This window comes from Podarcis gaigeae, assembly GCF_964106915.1.
Source record: "Podarcis gaigeae genome assembly, chromosome: 2".
NCBI lineage: Eukaryota > Metazoa > Chordata > Lepidosauria > Squamata > Lacertidae > Podarcis > Podarcis gaigeae.
This window is the reverse complement of record NC_139679.1, coordinates 5939688-5955122: the sequence shown is the minus strand read 5'-3', so window position 1 is coordinate 5955122 and position 15435 is coordinate 5939688. Positions and strand designations below refer to the sequence as shown.

Sequence of the window (15435 nt, the reverse complement as noted above, 5' to 3'; positions counted from 1 at the left end):
CCAGAGGCAAAGCTGGGTGAAGCAATAACTGAAGAGGAATGTACATTGGGGCTACATTCCAGTCACCCAAAAAAGATGCACACTCACCTGCCTATCACTGTCACTTCATGCAAGCAAGAGGCATTAACACAGTTCAATAACACCTTCCAGTCAAACATAAAGCCCTTGAAAGGCTGGCTGGAGCAGGGCACTCCAGCCCACGGAGAGTCCCAAGGGCCACATTGAGGGGCTGAGTTTCCCACCCCTATACTAAGGCTAAGACAGGGAACCTCCCCCTGCCTCCCAAAAATGTGGCTTCATTGGCGTTCCCTATGACTCATGTTTCTTGCAACTCCAAACCTTTGGCCTATTAACCTTTCCCCATCTACTTTTTATTTGGCAACGCAGGTCATCAACACAGCTTGTACTTCATGTATATTTCCCTGCTGCTCTCCCCTATACTGATTCCCAAAGCGACAAGTCTACATCACATAATGGTGGCTGTAGGCCGCCAGCTTGTGCTTTTATCATTTGTGATAGCGCAAAGATGTTGCCTCTATTAGTTACAAGGCATCACAGATGTCTCTGTCAGTGGTAGTTATCGTTGAAGGAGAGGGTAATGCTAGTCAAAGCAGTTGGGTCTTTGCTGAGCTCAGATCTGAACTGAGGTCTATACCAAGACCTCAAAAATAGAGGTATAGAGTGGAGACATCATCAACACTACGCCAAACCATGGTTCAACAAGGACTGCATCGGCGCAAAAAAAGCTCTCGTAAACTCATGTCTCCAATGCAACTCAAACTGCTGCATTGGACCTCCTCCATCATAAAAGGCACTACAAGCATCCCCAACCTGCGGCCCTCCAGATGTTTTGGCCTACAACTCCCATGATCCCTAGCTAACAGAACCAGTGGTCAGGGATGATGGGAAATGTAGTCCAAAACATCTGGAGGGCCGAAGGTTGGGGATGCCTGGATTAGAAGAAAAAGGAAGCAGCAAGAAATGACTGGACACGGGTTATCCGGCAGCTAAATACAATAATCTCACTCTCTTTTGGAATACCATAAGACTCTCCCAAACTAACAGACTGCCAAAGATGGAATGTCATAGCCCAGCAAGAATCTGGGAGACATATTTTCAGGAACTTTACAAGGCCAGTCATGGTGAGAGAGGCCAAATCCCTCGAAACAGAGTGAACCTCCCAAAGTGGGACAGAGATTGAGAGCCTGGTAGCTCAACTGAAACAGGAATACCTGCAAAGGCCACCCAAAACAATCTGGATTTCTGGGCCTCTTCACCTGTATTGATACCTATGGATGTATTCCCAAAGACTGGGGACTCTCAATCATCATTCCAATATACAAAAAAGGGAAGAAAGGGGACCCTGCCAACTATAGACCAATCCGTCTCCTTAACATAATAAGTAAACCGTATGCAAGACACCTACAACTGAAATTCCAAAATTGACTGGAACTAGAAAATATACTTCCAGAGGAACAAGTGGGATTCAGAGAAGGCCACTTGATTAGCGACCAGTGCTTAGTTCTTCAACATCTAATAGAGAAGTACTCATCTAGTAACACTGTCTCCCCCTATGTGGACTTTATAGACTTCAGAGCAGCCTTCAACTCTATATCTATAATAATGCTATGGGAAAAATTGGAGATCTCCACATGACAGACATTTGCTATACTTAATACACACCCTAAATGAAGGGACCTCGCTAAAAGTTTGATGTACCCCTCAGGGCCATCTATCCAATACAAATGAAACAGAGAAAGGTGTCAAGCAAGGGTGCATATGGGCCCCATTCTTATTCAATTTATATATAAATGATATGGTACCCCACCTCCTCAACATGAACTTCCAGCCCCCAATATTGGCAGGAAAGCACATCCCAGTGCTGTTTTATGCAGATGATGCAGCAATCCTCTCAAGATACACCTATAGGCCTTAAAAGAGCCATGCAAACACTGGCAGTATACTGCAAGGAGAGCAAACTAGAACTCAATTACCAGAAAACCAAAATTATGGTTTTTGTCAAAAGGCCCAAACCTCGTTCATGGTATACCGATGGCCATAAGATTGAGCAGGTCACCTGTTTCAACAACCCGAGTATAGCTCTGGGTGAGCAGAAAAGCTTATGGGGACCATGGTGCAGGGGACGCCCAGAGAAAACAAATGCTATACTTAAGTACCTCAGACCTAAAGGTGGATATGATATACCTGCAGCCCTCAAACTGTTTGAGGCCAAATTGATTATGCAGCTTTTATATGATGCCCAGCTAGGCCCCTCTGCCAATTGTGCACCACTAGAACTGGTACAATCTAAAGTTTTGAGATCAGGCACTGTTGTTGTTGTTTAGTCATTTAGTTGTGTCTGACTCTTCGTGACCCCCTGGACCAGAGCACGCCAGGCACTCCTGTCTTCCACTGCCTCCCGCAGTTTGGTCAGACTCATGTTTGTGGCTTCGAGAACACCATCCAACCATCTCGTCCTCTGTCGTCCCCTTCTCCTTCTGCCCTCCATCTTTCCCAGCATCAGGGTCTTTTCCAGGGAGTTTTCTCTTCTCATGAGGTGGCCAAAGTATTGGAGCCTCAGCTTCGGGATCTGTCCTTCCAATGAGCACTCAGGGCTGATTTCCTTCAGAATGGAGAGGTTTGATCTTCTTGCAGTCCATGGGACTCTCAAGAGTCTCCTCCAGCACCAGAATTCAAAAGCATCAATTCTTCGGCGATCAGCCTTCTTTATGGTCCAGCTCTCACTTCCATACATCGCTACTGGGAAAACCATAGCTTTAACTATACGGACCTTTGTTGGCAAGGTGATGTCTCTGCTTTTTAATATGTTGTCTAGGTTTGCCATTGCCTTTCTCCCAAGGAGCAGGCGTCTTTTAATTTCGTGACTGCTGTCACCAGGCACTACAAGATCAGGCACTACAAGTGCCTAAATACGTCTCCAATGCTACCCTATGTCTTGAAACTGGATTCATAAGAATTGAGGCCAGAAGTGTTGCTTGCCACACTTAATTACTGACTGAGACTATCCTTCCCTTCCTCCTCTAACTATTAAGAATGATTTCCAAACGACATGGAAACAGGCAGTGATAAACATGATGACAATTCTAGACAGCGTGTGGAAGACACAAAACACCAAGCAGATCTAGCCAGGTCCCTGAATTTCTAATTAGTGAAACCAGGAGACACCTCATCTCCCAAATGCCATATATAACCAATCTTGATATTCCAAAACAGCGAAGGGCTTTCCCCACTGCCAGTCCTCCCTTCAGACATCCAGAAAGGCTATTTTGGGAAAACACCATATGAGGAGAGAAAATGTCCACGTGGCTCTGGGCAACTGGAAACAATGGAACATGCCTTTCTTTCACTGCTAATACTATACAGATATATGAGTTAGGTCCATCCTGTCTATACTGCACAAATTGCCAGAATGTACAGAACAACTCTGTCAGGACTGCCGCTAGGTCCCAGCTCACAGAGGACCAACGCCCAGTGGATGTTATATACAAAAGTCTTTATTAAAGTTTAGTTTCCATTTCCAAGCTCTGGGCGCGCAGACCCACGTCTCGACGCTAGACCGGCTAAGTCCCCTCTGACTCACTGCTCCACCCACACCAGTTTAAGATTCTAGCCCGGCTCCACCTCCTACGCTGTTCTTTCCTTCGCTGGGTCCTTCTGCCCTCTGTGGTTCCCTCCTTCCTGGACTCCTCTGACGCTGAGCCTCCTGAGTCTTGCCCCTCCCTCCGGCGTGCTTTAGGACCTGGCTCCCTTCCCGGGCTCCCCGCTGTGCCGCGCTCCTGTACATTTGAACTTGGCGCGCGCGCCCAGCCGGTGACTTTCCTTCTGACCGTTTCCCCGCTTCCTGATGTGGGCGTTGCCAAACCTGACTCCTCTCCTCCCTCTGGTGGTGAGGACATTGGTCCCGACTCCTGGGACTCCCCCTCCCCACTGCGCTCTGGTGGAGAAGCTGGTCCTGATTTCCAACTGCTGCTCAGGGACTCCCCGCTAGCCCCTTCCTCCTGGGGCTTCCCCCCTGGAGCCCCCCTCGCTCTGGCCACCGGCGCTCCCTTCTGTGAGTCCTCCGATTCGCTAGAGAGGCTTGTGGAATAACTCTGGCCACTGTCACTGCCTGCGCCCCCCTCGTACTCCTCCTCCTCACTCTCCATTTGCTCCCCCTCCTGTGTCTCTCCTTCTGAACCCCTGACAAACTCTATCTCCCTAGCACTCCAATTTGAAAACCCAGATTTTGCGCTGCCACGATGGACATCCATCTAAGGATGGCTAAACCAGGCCTAAAGTGAAAGCCCATAATGCAAGACTTGTGCTGCTTCACATTCCCTCCCTTACAGTCACTTTTAACTGCTTGTCTTTTGTTTCTCTGTTTTAAGTTTATATGAATCATAATCACATTTTAACTTTTAGCCCTTTCCTCTTTTAAGTTATGTGCTTTATTTTATTCACATGCTTTTATCTTATGCTGGTCTGCGATTGTAATAAAGTTTGATTGATTGATTGATTGATTGATTGATTGATTGATACAACAAGCCTGTAAGGTAGTTCAAAATTCTTATCTCTCTAATAATAATTAATTTTTTTATACTCCACCCAGCCACTCTAGGTGGCTTCCAACCAAAATGCAAGTGAAAACAGCAGCAGCAACATCAAACATTAAAAGCTGCCTGAAACATATGAGGAAAAAATGAAAAAGTGGTTTGTTGGGGTGCCTAATAAGGGCATTGCCCTTTACAAGTTTAGCTTTATTTTTTCCCTAGTAGTCAGCATGCCTACTTTTATTTTTTATGAAGAAGTGGCCTTAGGCAAGGCAGACTCTTAGCATCCCCCTCTCTGCAATAGGGAGATAAATAAAGAGCCACCTTAATGGCTTGTAACAATTAAAGAATAATGTACATTGCTCAGAGCCTCATACGCATTGCAAGTTATATTTGTGCAAGCCACTTGGGGCTAACTTAATTGCTCCAGTGTACGGTTCCTGCCTCAGCACAGCCTTGAAATTTCAACTGTGTAAAGGTTAGCCGCCAGGCCCCCTTTTCAAATCCTCCTGTTCCTTTAATTTCAAAGACAGACTATGACTGTAGACGAAGTCTCCAGCCAGTGAAAAATACTGCAGAGGTTTTCAGCATTCCAGATGCATAGGAAGAATGAGGCACACTATGCGTGTGAGGCTGCAGTTGTCTGTGACCGACATTAATAGGAGGGATGTTTGGGGAGGGGGTGCGGGGTGACTACAGATCAGTTGCCTTTACAATCCCGCTGGTATCAGTCTTGCATTACTACTCAAAACCACAATGCTTTAAAGCAGGGGTAGGCAACCTAAGGCCCGGGGGCCGAATGTAGCCCAATCGCCTTCTCAATCTGGCCTCCGGACAGTCTGGGAATCAGCGTGTTTTTACATGAGTAGAATGTGTGCTTTTATTTAAAGTGCATCTCTGGGTTATTTGTGGGGCATAGCAATTCGTTCATTCCCCCCCCCCAAAAAAAAAATATAGTCTGGCCCACCACATGGCCTGAGGGATGGTGGACAGGCCAGCTGAAAAAGGTTGCTGACCCCTGCTTTAAAGCAACAGCAGCCAAGCCACGAGCTTGTTGGCTGTTTTTTACTAGACCCTGAAGCGCTACCAGGCGAGGTAATGGGGGAAAAACCCATTTGAGTAAGAATTAAAGAACAGGGTTCCTCTGAGCCAAGAAAATTGGTTTCAGAATCGGAACTAAACTCGGTAATTTCACCAAAAGCTTCCTCCTAATTTACCCGCCGCCCCCCTTTTCCCTAGTTTCAGTAGCCAAAATTACAGGGGGAATATTTTTGCCATTGCCACTGTTAAATAGATCCTGCTGCAGATCCCTGCTCTGAAGATCTCGTGAGCAGCCCAGGCCAGCTTGGAATCCTGGGCAGCCTCTATTTGCAGTCCTTGGAAAGTGATGTAAGGGCTGAGCAATGCAGGCTGTTGCTACTGGCGCTCCTCCTCTGGCCACTAGGGAGCACCAGGGAGCTGCAGAAGAGGAGGAGGCTGTTCTCCGAAAGAGGAGCTCGCTCCCTCTTGCACTGCTATTGCAATGAAGGGCACGGGAGAATCTCTTCCATGCTGCTCTCTTCCAGGACGGAAGGATTTCCTGCGTCAAACCTCTGCAATCAGCCTAACAATAAAGGAGGCAGGCGAGGTAATGGAAGAAATAGTCCTGGCACATGGCCCCCACAACTGCTTAAACATCCAGCCAGTAAATGGCATTTCTTAAGAACAGAATCTTCCACCCTGGGCAGGTGACAGAGAAGCCCCCCTTTTGCACTTGCAAGGCAAGATGAACCAGAAGACCCTTTCAGTTCCGCACGTAGCACCAAGCCCCTCTCCAGCTGTCGTTCTGTGCTGTTAGCTGGGAGGCAGAATGGCCTGTGATGGAAACCATCTTACCCAGGCATAGGCAAACTTGGCCCTCCAGATGTTTTGGGACTACAATTCCCATCGTCCTTAGCTAACAGGACCAGTGGTCAGGAATCGTAGTCTCAAAACATCTGGAGGGCTGAGTTTGCCTATGCCTGATCTTACCACTTTGTCTTAGGAAACCTAGAATCATAGAATCCTAGAGTTGGAAGAGACCCCAAGGGCCATCGAGTCCAACCCCCTGCCAAGCAGGAAACACCATCAGAGCACTCCTGACATATGGTTGTCAAGCCTCTGCTTAAAGACCTCCAAAGAAGGAGACTCCACCACACTCCTTGGCAGCAAATTCCACTGTCGAACAGCTCTTACTGTCAGGAAGTTCTTCCTAATGTTTAGGTGGAATCTTCTTTCTTGTGGTTTGGATCCATTGCTCCTCAGTTTAACCCCAAAGAAACTGGCTTTTTAAAGTTACAGATAGGTAGCCGTGTTGGTCTGCCATAGTCAAAACAAAAAAAATTCCTTCCAGTAGCACCTTAAAGACCAACTAAGTTCTTGGTATGAGCTTTCGTGTGCATGCACACTTCTTCAGATACACAGAAGTGTGCATGCACACGAAAGCTCATACCAAGAACTAATTAGTTGGTCTTTAAGGTGCTACTGGAAGGTGTGTATCTGAAGGTGTGCATGCACACGAAAGCTCATACCAAGAACTAACTTAGTTGGTCTTTAAGGTGCTACTGGAAGGAATTTTTTTTTGTTTTGGCTTTTTTAAGACATTGTCCAAAACTCAAAGCACCTGACACCACCAGCACCATCCAGTACTGTGACAAGAACCATGAATATGCAGCCCTAATTCAAGAACCTGCCCCTCCTTGCTGCTTTGGAAGAAGTAATTTTATTAGCATCCCACCCCTGATGTATGCTTGTGAGCCACTGTTGTATACTAAAACTAATCCTCATTTCTTCATGCAAAGTGAAAAAGCTGGTGTGGTATCACTATCTCCCTGCCACCCTGTGGCCTGTAACATCCCCCCAGGGTGTCCTACAACTCCAGGTCCAATATTTTAGAAACCATGCTTGCTGCTACAGTAATACATGTAGACTTCCACACATGTGGTCAGGGATGTGTATTAGTACTGATAAGGTGCAAGAAGGATGTGAACCTGTTCTTCCGGGAGTAGACTGAAAAAATATCATTTTAAACTGGGCTGGAGGCTGGGAAATGGTATAGCCCAGACATCAAAAGGTACAGAAACACACCGCTTAGGGGAATGAGAGGCCCCTTTTCAGGAAAGAGAAAAGGCATCAGGGGAGAATGCTGTGCAAGTTGTTCCCCCCAAATCCATGTATCCAATCCAATACACACACATTTTTTTACCCCTTTATTTCCTGGGAGATCAAAAGACAATAAACAGCCTCATTTCACAATAACTTATATAAATTAGTAGAGGAGCAAAAGACATCTTAATGCTTTGTTGTTGTTTTTTAAAAAAACCCAAAGTCTTTTTTTTTTTTTTAAAAAAAGGACAACATAATAAGGAAGACTCGTAAGGAAAGGGGCCTGTACACAGCAAAATAGCACCATCTGGGGAACCCCGTGGGGCTCCTTTAGAAACAGGGAAAGGAGAGAAGAGGGGCCTGAATGTGTGGAAACTAAAACAGCAACATTAGAAACTTAACATTTAAATGGGGGGATACAAGGAAGGGATGGGGAGTGAGGAACCCAGCTAGCCATTCCTGAAACCCACAGAAGTGTTAAGTCCCAGGCATGTGAAGTTCTGGATAAGAAGTGTCCTGCCCAGTTGGTTCCAGTGGAGAAGAAGGGCTTTGGGAGCTACTTCATGAAAGAGAGGGAGGTAGAAGCACTACCCTGCCAATCCCTGCGCTCGCTCGCTCCCACCCACCCCACCCCACTCAAATAATCTTGTTTGGTACACTCCAGCAGTCACATGTAACTGAGTGAGGAGCCCTATGCCTCTTCCTGGGTGGTGAGAAATACTGGATTTGGCAAAGTTGCACATGCTCTCCAAGTGATGAAAGGCAGAGAAGGAAATACGCTCAGCCAATGAGGTAAAAGGGGCAGCTTCTTAGGCGCAAAGAGGGGCGCTTAAGAGGCCCCGGCAGCACCATCGCTCAGCAACCTTCACCTGCAAAATGGGGGCCAAGGGGGTGAGGATATCGCACTGGTGCAAGCTCTGCACAGGCGACCCACACCTTTGCAATGACCTACCTTTTCAAGAGAACACCCTCTGCTCCAGTCTTGGCCAACCTGGGGGCCTGCTAGACGCTTTGAACCACAATGCCCACCAACCCCAGCCACAGGGAAGGGATGATGGGAGGTGTAGTCCAAAGCGTCTAGAGGGCACCAGGTTGGCAAACATACTCTACTCAGAACACCTCAACTCCAGGCCAGATTTTTCTAGCGTACAGTGGTGCCCCGCAAGACGAATGCCTCGCAAGACGGAAAACCCGCTAGACGAAAGGGTTTTCCGTTTTGGAGGTGCTTCGCAAAACGAATTTCCTATGGGCTTGCTTCGCAAGACAAAAATGTCTTGCGAGTTCCTGCGGGGTTTTTTTCCTCCCCCCCCCTTTTCCCAAGCCGCTAAGCCGCTTATCAGCTGATCCGCTAAGCCGCTTAACAGCTGATCCGCTAAGCCGCTTATCAGCTGATCCGCTAAGCCACTAAACAGCTGATCCGCTAAGCCGCTTAACAGCTGATCTGCTAAGCTGCTTATCAGCTGATCCGCTAAGCCGCTTATCAGCTGATCCGCTAAGCCGCTAATGGGCTTGCTTCGCAAGACGAAAAAACCGCTAGACGAAGAGACTCGCGGAACAGATTATTTTCGTCTTGCAAGGCACCACTGTACCTTGGATCCAACGCCTCTCACAGTGAATTTATGAGCCGAATAAAGCGGCCAAGGGTTCAAGCAAAATAAGACAGATCCCACCCCCATCTCCCGTGCTTCAACCAAAGGGTCGCCATTTTAGATGCGCAGGACCCCGGACCCCCACTCCCCATAAGCTAAGCGGGCCTAATGGCGTTCAGCAAGAGTCCATGTGCATGACCACCACGCTGCATCACCTCCTTGGACCCCTTTCTTCTCTTGGGCAGGGAAGCCTCCTGGTGTCACGGTTTTCACGGTCCCATTTCCTTCTTTTGGGGAGGGGGGCAGGTGGGGGGCGCTGGGTGTGGCAGACGCATCGCCGTGCTCTGGTGCAGGGCCAAGATTTGGTTTGGGAGAATCAAGCAGGTTCCCATGGGCAAGCGTGTGGCCCTCCGAAGCAGCACGTGGCGGTGTCACGTCGAGAAACCTGTGCCCCGTTCTGCCCCCTCCCGCCACGCTCAACCCTGGCTGCCGCAGGAGGACAAGCTGTCATAAAGAGAGTCGCTCAGGGACTCGGAGTTCTCCAGGCCCGGCTGCCCTTCTGGGCCCATATCCCTGGAACGGGCCTCCGTGCTGCCCTCCTCGCCCACGTCGGATGCGCTGGGGGTGCGGCTGCTGCTGGTGCTGAAGGCCGGCGAGGCCTGAGGCCCGTCCGACGAGGCCCGTCTCCTCTCGACAACGCTGCAAGCAGAGCCCTGCGGATACAGAGAGCAGAAAGGCAAGGCTGCTTAGGAGCCGAGGAACATACCAATGGATGGCGGGGGTGGAAGTGGCCTGGAACAGAAGCACCAAATGTCCGGCACATTGTTTTGGTTTATTTTTATAAGATATTTATTAAAGTTTTTAAAAATACAAAAAGAAGAATCAAGAAAAACATCCTTTTAAACAAGAAAAGATAAAATACACACACAAAAAAGAAAAATCAAAAGGAAAAAACAAAGAATTGAAATCCATTAGGCGAAAAGAATAATAATAATAAAAAAAGATACAGCTTATTTCCCTGACCTCCTCACACCTCCCTTTTTTGTATTCTAAGTCAATTATCCATTTCAGCAAATCCTTTCCCTCTTTACCAATTTTTGTCCTGAAAATTTATCTTGATATTAATATAAGTTTACTTTCCCTCCTTTCACCAATTAACAGTCTATTTTTCTTAAATCTTTGTTACATTTCTGCTAAAATCACATAAATTCATTCCAACATCATTCTAACATTCATTAATCTTACAGTACTTCTGTAAATAGTCTTTTAAATGTCCGGCACATTGAAAGCTCCATCTGCAAGCCAGGGCTAGAGTGAGGCATGCCCTGAACAAGCTAGGGAGAAGATTTGTCCTCCAGATCTTGCTGAACTACAACTCCCATCAGCCCCAGCAAGCACAGCCGCTGGCTAGGAATGGTGGGAGTTGCAGTCCAGTAACGTCTGGAGGGAGAAAAGATCCCCACCCCTGGCCTGAGCTGGGCACCTTGGTTTCCCCCAGTCACCCCACCCTCACTTACCATTGCAGAACCATGAAGGCCCTCCAGGCCGTGAGGGGAGCAGAGGAAGGGGTCGGTGCCGGCGGATGCTTTGGCATTGGGGAAAGTCCAGTTCTTGCTCTGCTGGGCATGCCGTGGTTTGCTGGGTTCGTTGCAGAGGTCTGAGAGGGGAAAGCGGGGGTGCAGCTCATTAGGGTGGGGGTGGGGGAGCCAAATTCTCCTTTGCTTTTGAAGAGCCCAGCAGGGAAGTTGCATGAGTCTGGATAAATAAGTGTCAGAGAGATTGCTCACTTGCATGTCCCCCCACAAGCCGTATTTGGGTCCACAGGACAGAACAATTCATTATTATTCTCACCACCACCATTTCTATACCACTTTATATTTAAAAGAAAAAATCTCAAAGCTGTTTACAAGACATCAAAACATGAAATAAAACAATTCAGAATTAACGGTTGTCCCCCTTCCCGTTGCTCACCACCTTCTGGGCGATACAAACCTCCTGGGCAGCGATCCCTGCGATCCCGGTGCCTGGGGGGTGGCTCAGCACTGGCTAAGACGCCGTGGAAAGCTGGCATGCTTTGGTGCTTGCTGGGGCCCAGCAGGTCCTCTGCGCTGGGCACCTCCCTCTCCAGCGTCCGGGCCTTGCGGGGAACCCGGGTGACGGGCGGAGGGCCCCTGGCCGGGAAAGGGCCGGCTGACGGAGGGTCGAGTCGGGGCCTCGGTTTAGGCACGCTCTTGCAGGGCATCCCGATGCAGTAGTCCGGCGGCGGAAAGGTGCCAATGCCACTGTCTAGAGTCCGAGTCAGGGAGCTGCACACTGTGGATCATTGATCAAGAGGTGGAGTCAGAATCCACATCAAAGGATTCTCTGTCATTCTGACCCTTTCTACTCCAAACAGCTTATATATTGAAAGCTCCAGGTTGCAAGTTTGATCCCCGAATGGGACATAGGGTGCCTTTCCAATTCTACAATTCTATGATTCTGCAAATCTTAGTTTAAGGTCTCCCTTAAAAAAGATAGGAGTTCCTGAAACCTCCCCTCCTGTCTTCTCCCCTCTCCAGCATTCTTGAGCCAACCGTTTGTCTGCTTCGGACCTCAACGATCTTCCTTTCTGCTAGAATTAGCCATAAAATCCCGGGAACACATATTCCAACCACATTCAAACCAACAGTTATCTCTTTTAATGCAGCCTTGATTCAGTGCTATTCCCTTCTTAAATCAGAATTAGAAGCAAACAGGAGTACTTGCTCTTTGAAATTCCTTTTTTAAAAAAAATAAAATTAAACCACTTTTCGTCACAAATCCAAAGCCTAATATACATTTTTAAAAGTTAAGCTCCGAATGTAAGAACTAGATTTATGTGGGCACAATTCTATTAACAGTAGGCTCAAATCTACAAAGCAGATTTTCTCATGGGAAAGTTACTGGAGACAGGCCCACCAGATCTCCCGCAGGAGGTTTCTCTTCGGCACAGAGAAGGCATTCATTTCCACTCTAGGAAGCAATTCTTTATGCCAGTTATTTCCTGTGTACAGATGGAGCACAATTCATGGAAGCCTGCAAAGAATTATGGGAATATCCTCAAAAGGCCTCCACTGAGCTTGATTCTCCTTGTGTAAAAAAAAAAAGGGGGGGGGCTATACTACACATTAGAGAAGAATGCAATCATTAATCATTATAGAAAGTGGATCCTTCTATATGAGAGTGTATTCTCTCATTCGGAGTGCCCATTCTGAATGGCTCTTCTCCCTCCCCATTCCACCTTGCTCAGTTAAAAGCAGCACAGAATAGCAGTCTGTGTGCACCTTCTAATGAAAGTGCCCACCTGCCACACTTTGTCCCCTCTGCCGGTGACATCCCATAAAGCTCACCTGCAAAGTGCTGGGAGGTCACGGACTCAGCCAGGCTGTCATCGGACGGGATCTCCTCTTGCAAAGTTGCATCACGAAGCTAGAGGGAAACAGGGAGATGAGGCTGGTGAGCAGGACTGATACTCAGGTGTAGATGTGGGGGGGGGGGGCGTAATCCTCCCCTGTCCCGGCCCCGGCGGAAAGGGCACCCAACATTTAAGCCTCAAATAAACCCGTGCAGCATTGTAGCTTTAAAGGCATCACAGAATGACGCTGATGTCACAAGAAGGCTCTTTTTAAATAAAATAATAATAATAATAATAATTTATTATTTGTACCCCGCCCATCTGGCTGGGCCTCCCCAGCACTCTGGGCGGCTTCCAACAACGATTAAAAATACATTAAAATGTCACACATTAAAAACTTCCCTGAAAAGGGCTGCCTTAAGATGTCTTCTAAATGTCAGGTAGTTTATCTCTTTTGACATCTGATGGGAGGGCGTTCCACAGGGCGGGCGCCACTACCGAGAAGGCCCTCTGCCTGGTTCCCTGTAGCTTTGCTTCTTGCAATGAGGGAACTGCCAGAAGGCCCTCGGCGCTGGACCTCAGCATCCGGGCAGAACAATGGAGGTGGAGACGCTCCTTCAGGTATACTGGGCCGAGGCCGTTTAGGGCTTTAAAGGTCACTTTGAATTGTGCTCGGAAACATACTGTGAGCCAATGTAGGTCTTTCAAGACCGGTGTTATGTGGTCTCGGCGGCCACCCCCAGTCACCAGTCTAGCTACCACATTCTGGATTAGTTGTAGTTTCCGAGTCACCTTCAAAGGTAGCCCCACGTAGAGCGCATTGCAGTAGTCCAAGCGGGAGATAACTAGAGCATGCACCACTCTGGCGAGACAGTCCGCAGGCAGGTAGGGTCTCAGCCTGCGTACCAAAATGACTCCCAGGCTGCGTACCTTGTCCTTCAGGGGCTCAGTTACCCCATTCAGGACCAGGGAGTCCTCCACACCAGCCCACCCCATCCCCCAAGAACAGTACTTCTGTCTTGTCAGGATTCAACCTCAATCCATTAGCCGCCATCCATCCTCCAACCGCCTCCAGGCACTCGCCTGGAGGACTGTACATTTTGATGGCAGCTGCCATGGTGCAGAAGTAGCTCATTAAAAAACAACAACACACAGGCAGCCTGAGTTTGAAGGGGGAAATGCAGCCTTTACACAGCTGCCACAGCTGTCTCTGTAGCAGCGACTCTCAAGTAAACCTCATGTGTGAGGAGAGTGCAACAGCCAAGCCGCTTGGGGTTGGTATCGCTCCAGCAGCGGCGGGGGCTGGGCAGGAGTGGTGGGCTCTGTTTGTCCTCAGTCCCTGGCCCTGCCCCCGGAGAGGGCACCCGCACGCACCCGCCCCAGGCGGTATGGAGACACGCTCCGCCACTGCCAGGACAGGAGGACTCTGGGAGTCACGACCAGCTCACCTTGGCAGGGGCTTCCTGGCAGGCATGGAGGTGGCCAACGATGCCATTGCGTGGAGGCCGGATGAGGCGGGCGTCTTTGGCATCGTGCAGGCCTCTCTGCAGGCCCTGCAGCTCGTTCTTCTGCTCCAGGTGAGTCTCAAACGGCGCCTCTTTGCCATCCACCCTGCCACAGAGCAGGTAAGAGGGGAGAAAGATGAAGGCCGACCCCATATTCTCCCTGAAGCACCTCATTTCCCTGAGCCCCTGCAGGCCAGAAATGTCTGTCTCCTTGAGAGAGTTCTATAGGACAGCAAAATGGACCAGGGTCTCATTTGCCCTGTTTTTAGTACCTGCTTTTCCACCCAAGATTTGAAATCAAAATTTCAGAGACCTCACTGCATACACAGCCAGACTAGTTTCCCCCAGGAACAGCCTCTTCTGCCGTTAACCCTCCACTTTTCAATGGGGTTGCCTAGAAAGGGTGGCTATATCACACAAATGTGGAAATTGGAATTTGGTTCAGTTTTTAAAAATAAATACGAAGAAGCAAGTTTCTGGCCCTTGAGACTGCAAGAGAGGATTGTAGGTGTTGCCTTGTGCACCATCAGAGCCTAGCGGGAGAGCTGGGCATGGATTTCAGTTATGCTGCACACCGTAACAGCTCTCAGATCCAGAAATTAAATGAAATACGCAGTAATTTCTCTCCTTTCCTCAAAGTCAGGTCACAGAAAAACTTGGTTTGGTACAGAACATTTGATTACCTTGGTACAGATTTTGCACAGATAGGGATTTTTAATACATTAGAATCAATAGTCCTGTGTTCTTAGCCAGCCACATAAACGTTTCATAAAATGGCAAGATTTCTGCTGGATCAGACCAGAGATGGGTATCCTGTCTCCCCACAGGGGCCAATCAGATGCCCATGAAAAATCCACAAGTGACACGTGCTGCTCTTTCCCAGTGACTGCATTTCTGCATCCAGGTGACCTCTCATCCCGGAGGTGGCTTGTAGCCATCATAGCTAGTAAACACCAATGCCCTTTCCCTCTACAAATCTTCCTAATCCCCCTTTAAACTGCTGGCCATCAGCACCTCTTAGAGCAGCGCATTCCAGTTTAACATTGCACTGCCATTTGTTTGTCCTACACCTTCCAACATTCAACTTCACCGGATGACTCCAGGTCCCAGAATTACGACAGGGATGGAAACCTCTCTATCCAACTTCTCCACACCATGCATAATTGAGTCTTTTTTTTTCCAAATTAAAAAGTCCCAAATGAATTAACTTTTCCTTATAAGGAGGCTGCTCCAGCATCCTGGATGTCCTTTTATGTCCCTTTTCCAGCTCCACACTGTCTTTTTTTGAGATGCAG

The 15435-nt window shown here is 48.3% G+C and overlaps 1 protein-coding gene across 1 annotated transcript in view; it reads right to left on the bottom strand.

The window, feature by feature from the left end:
* Positions 1-7916: 7916 nt before the first annotated feature.
* The window catches only part of NCKAP5L (NCK associated protein 5 like), a 45017-nt gene continuing 37498 nt past the window's right edge, over positions 7917-15435 (bottom strand). Inside the window, exons 9-14 of the mRNA XM_083729355.1 lie at positions 14084-14246; positions 12631-12709; positions 11255-11575; positions 10780-10919; positions 9258-9975; positions 7917-8814 (exon numbers count right to left, since the gene is read on the bottom strand). Of these exons, the coding sequence (XP_083585481.1) occupies positions 9739-9975; positions 10780-10919; positions 11255-11575; positions 12631-12709; positions 14084-14246 (940 nt within the window). The 3' untranslated portion in view covers positions 7917-8814; positions 9258-9738. The remainder of the gene's footprint in view (positions 8815-9257; positions 9976-10779; positions 10920-11254; positions 11576-12630; positions 12710-14083; positions 14247-15435) is intronic.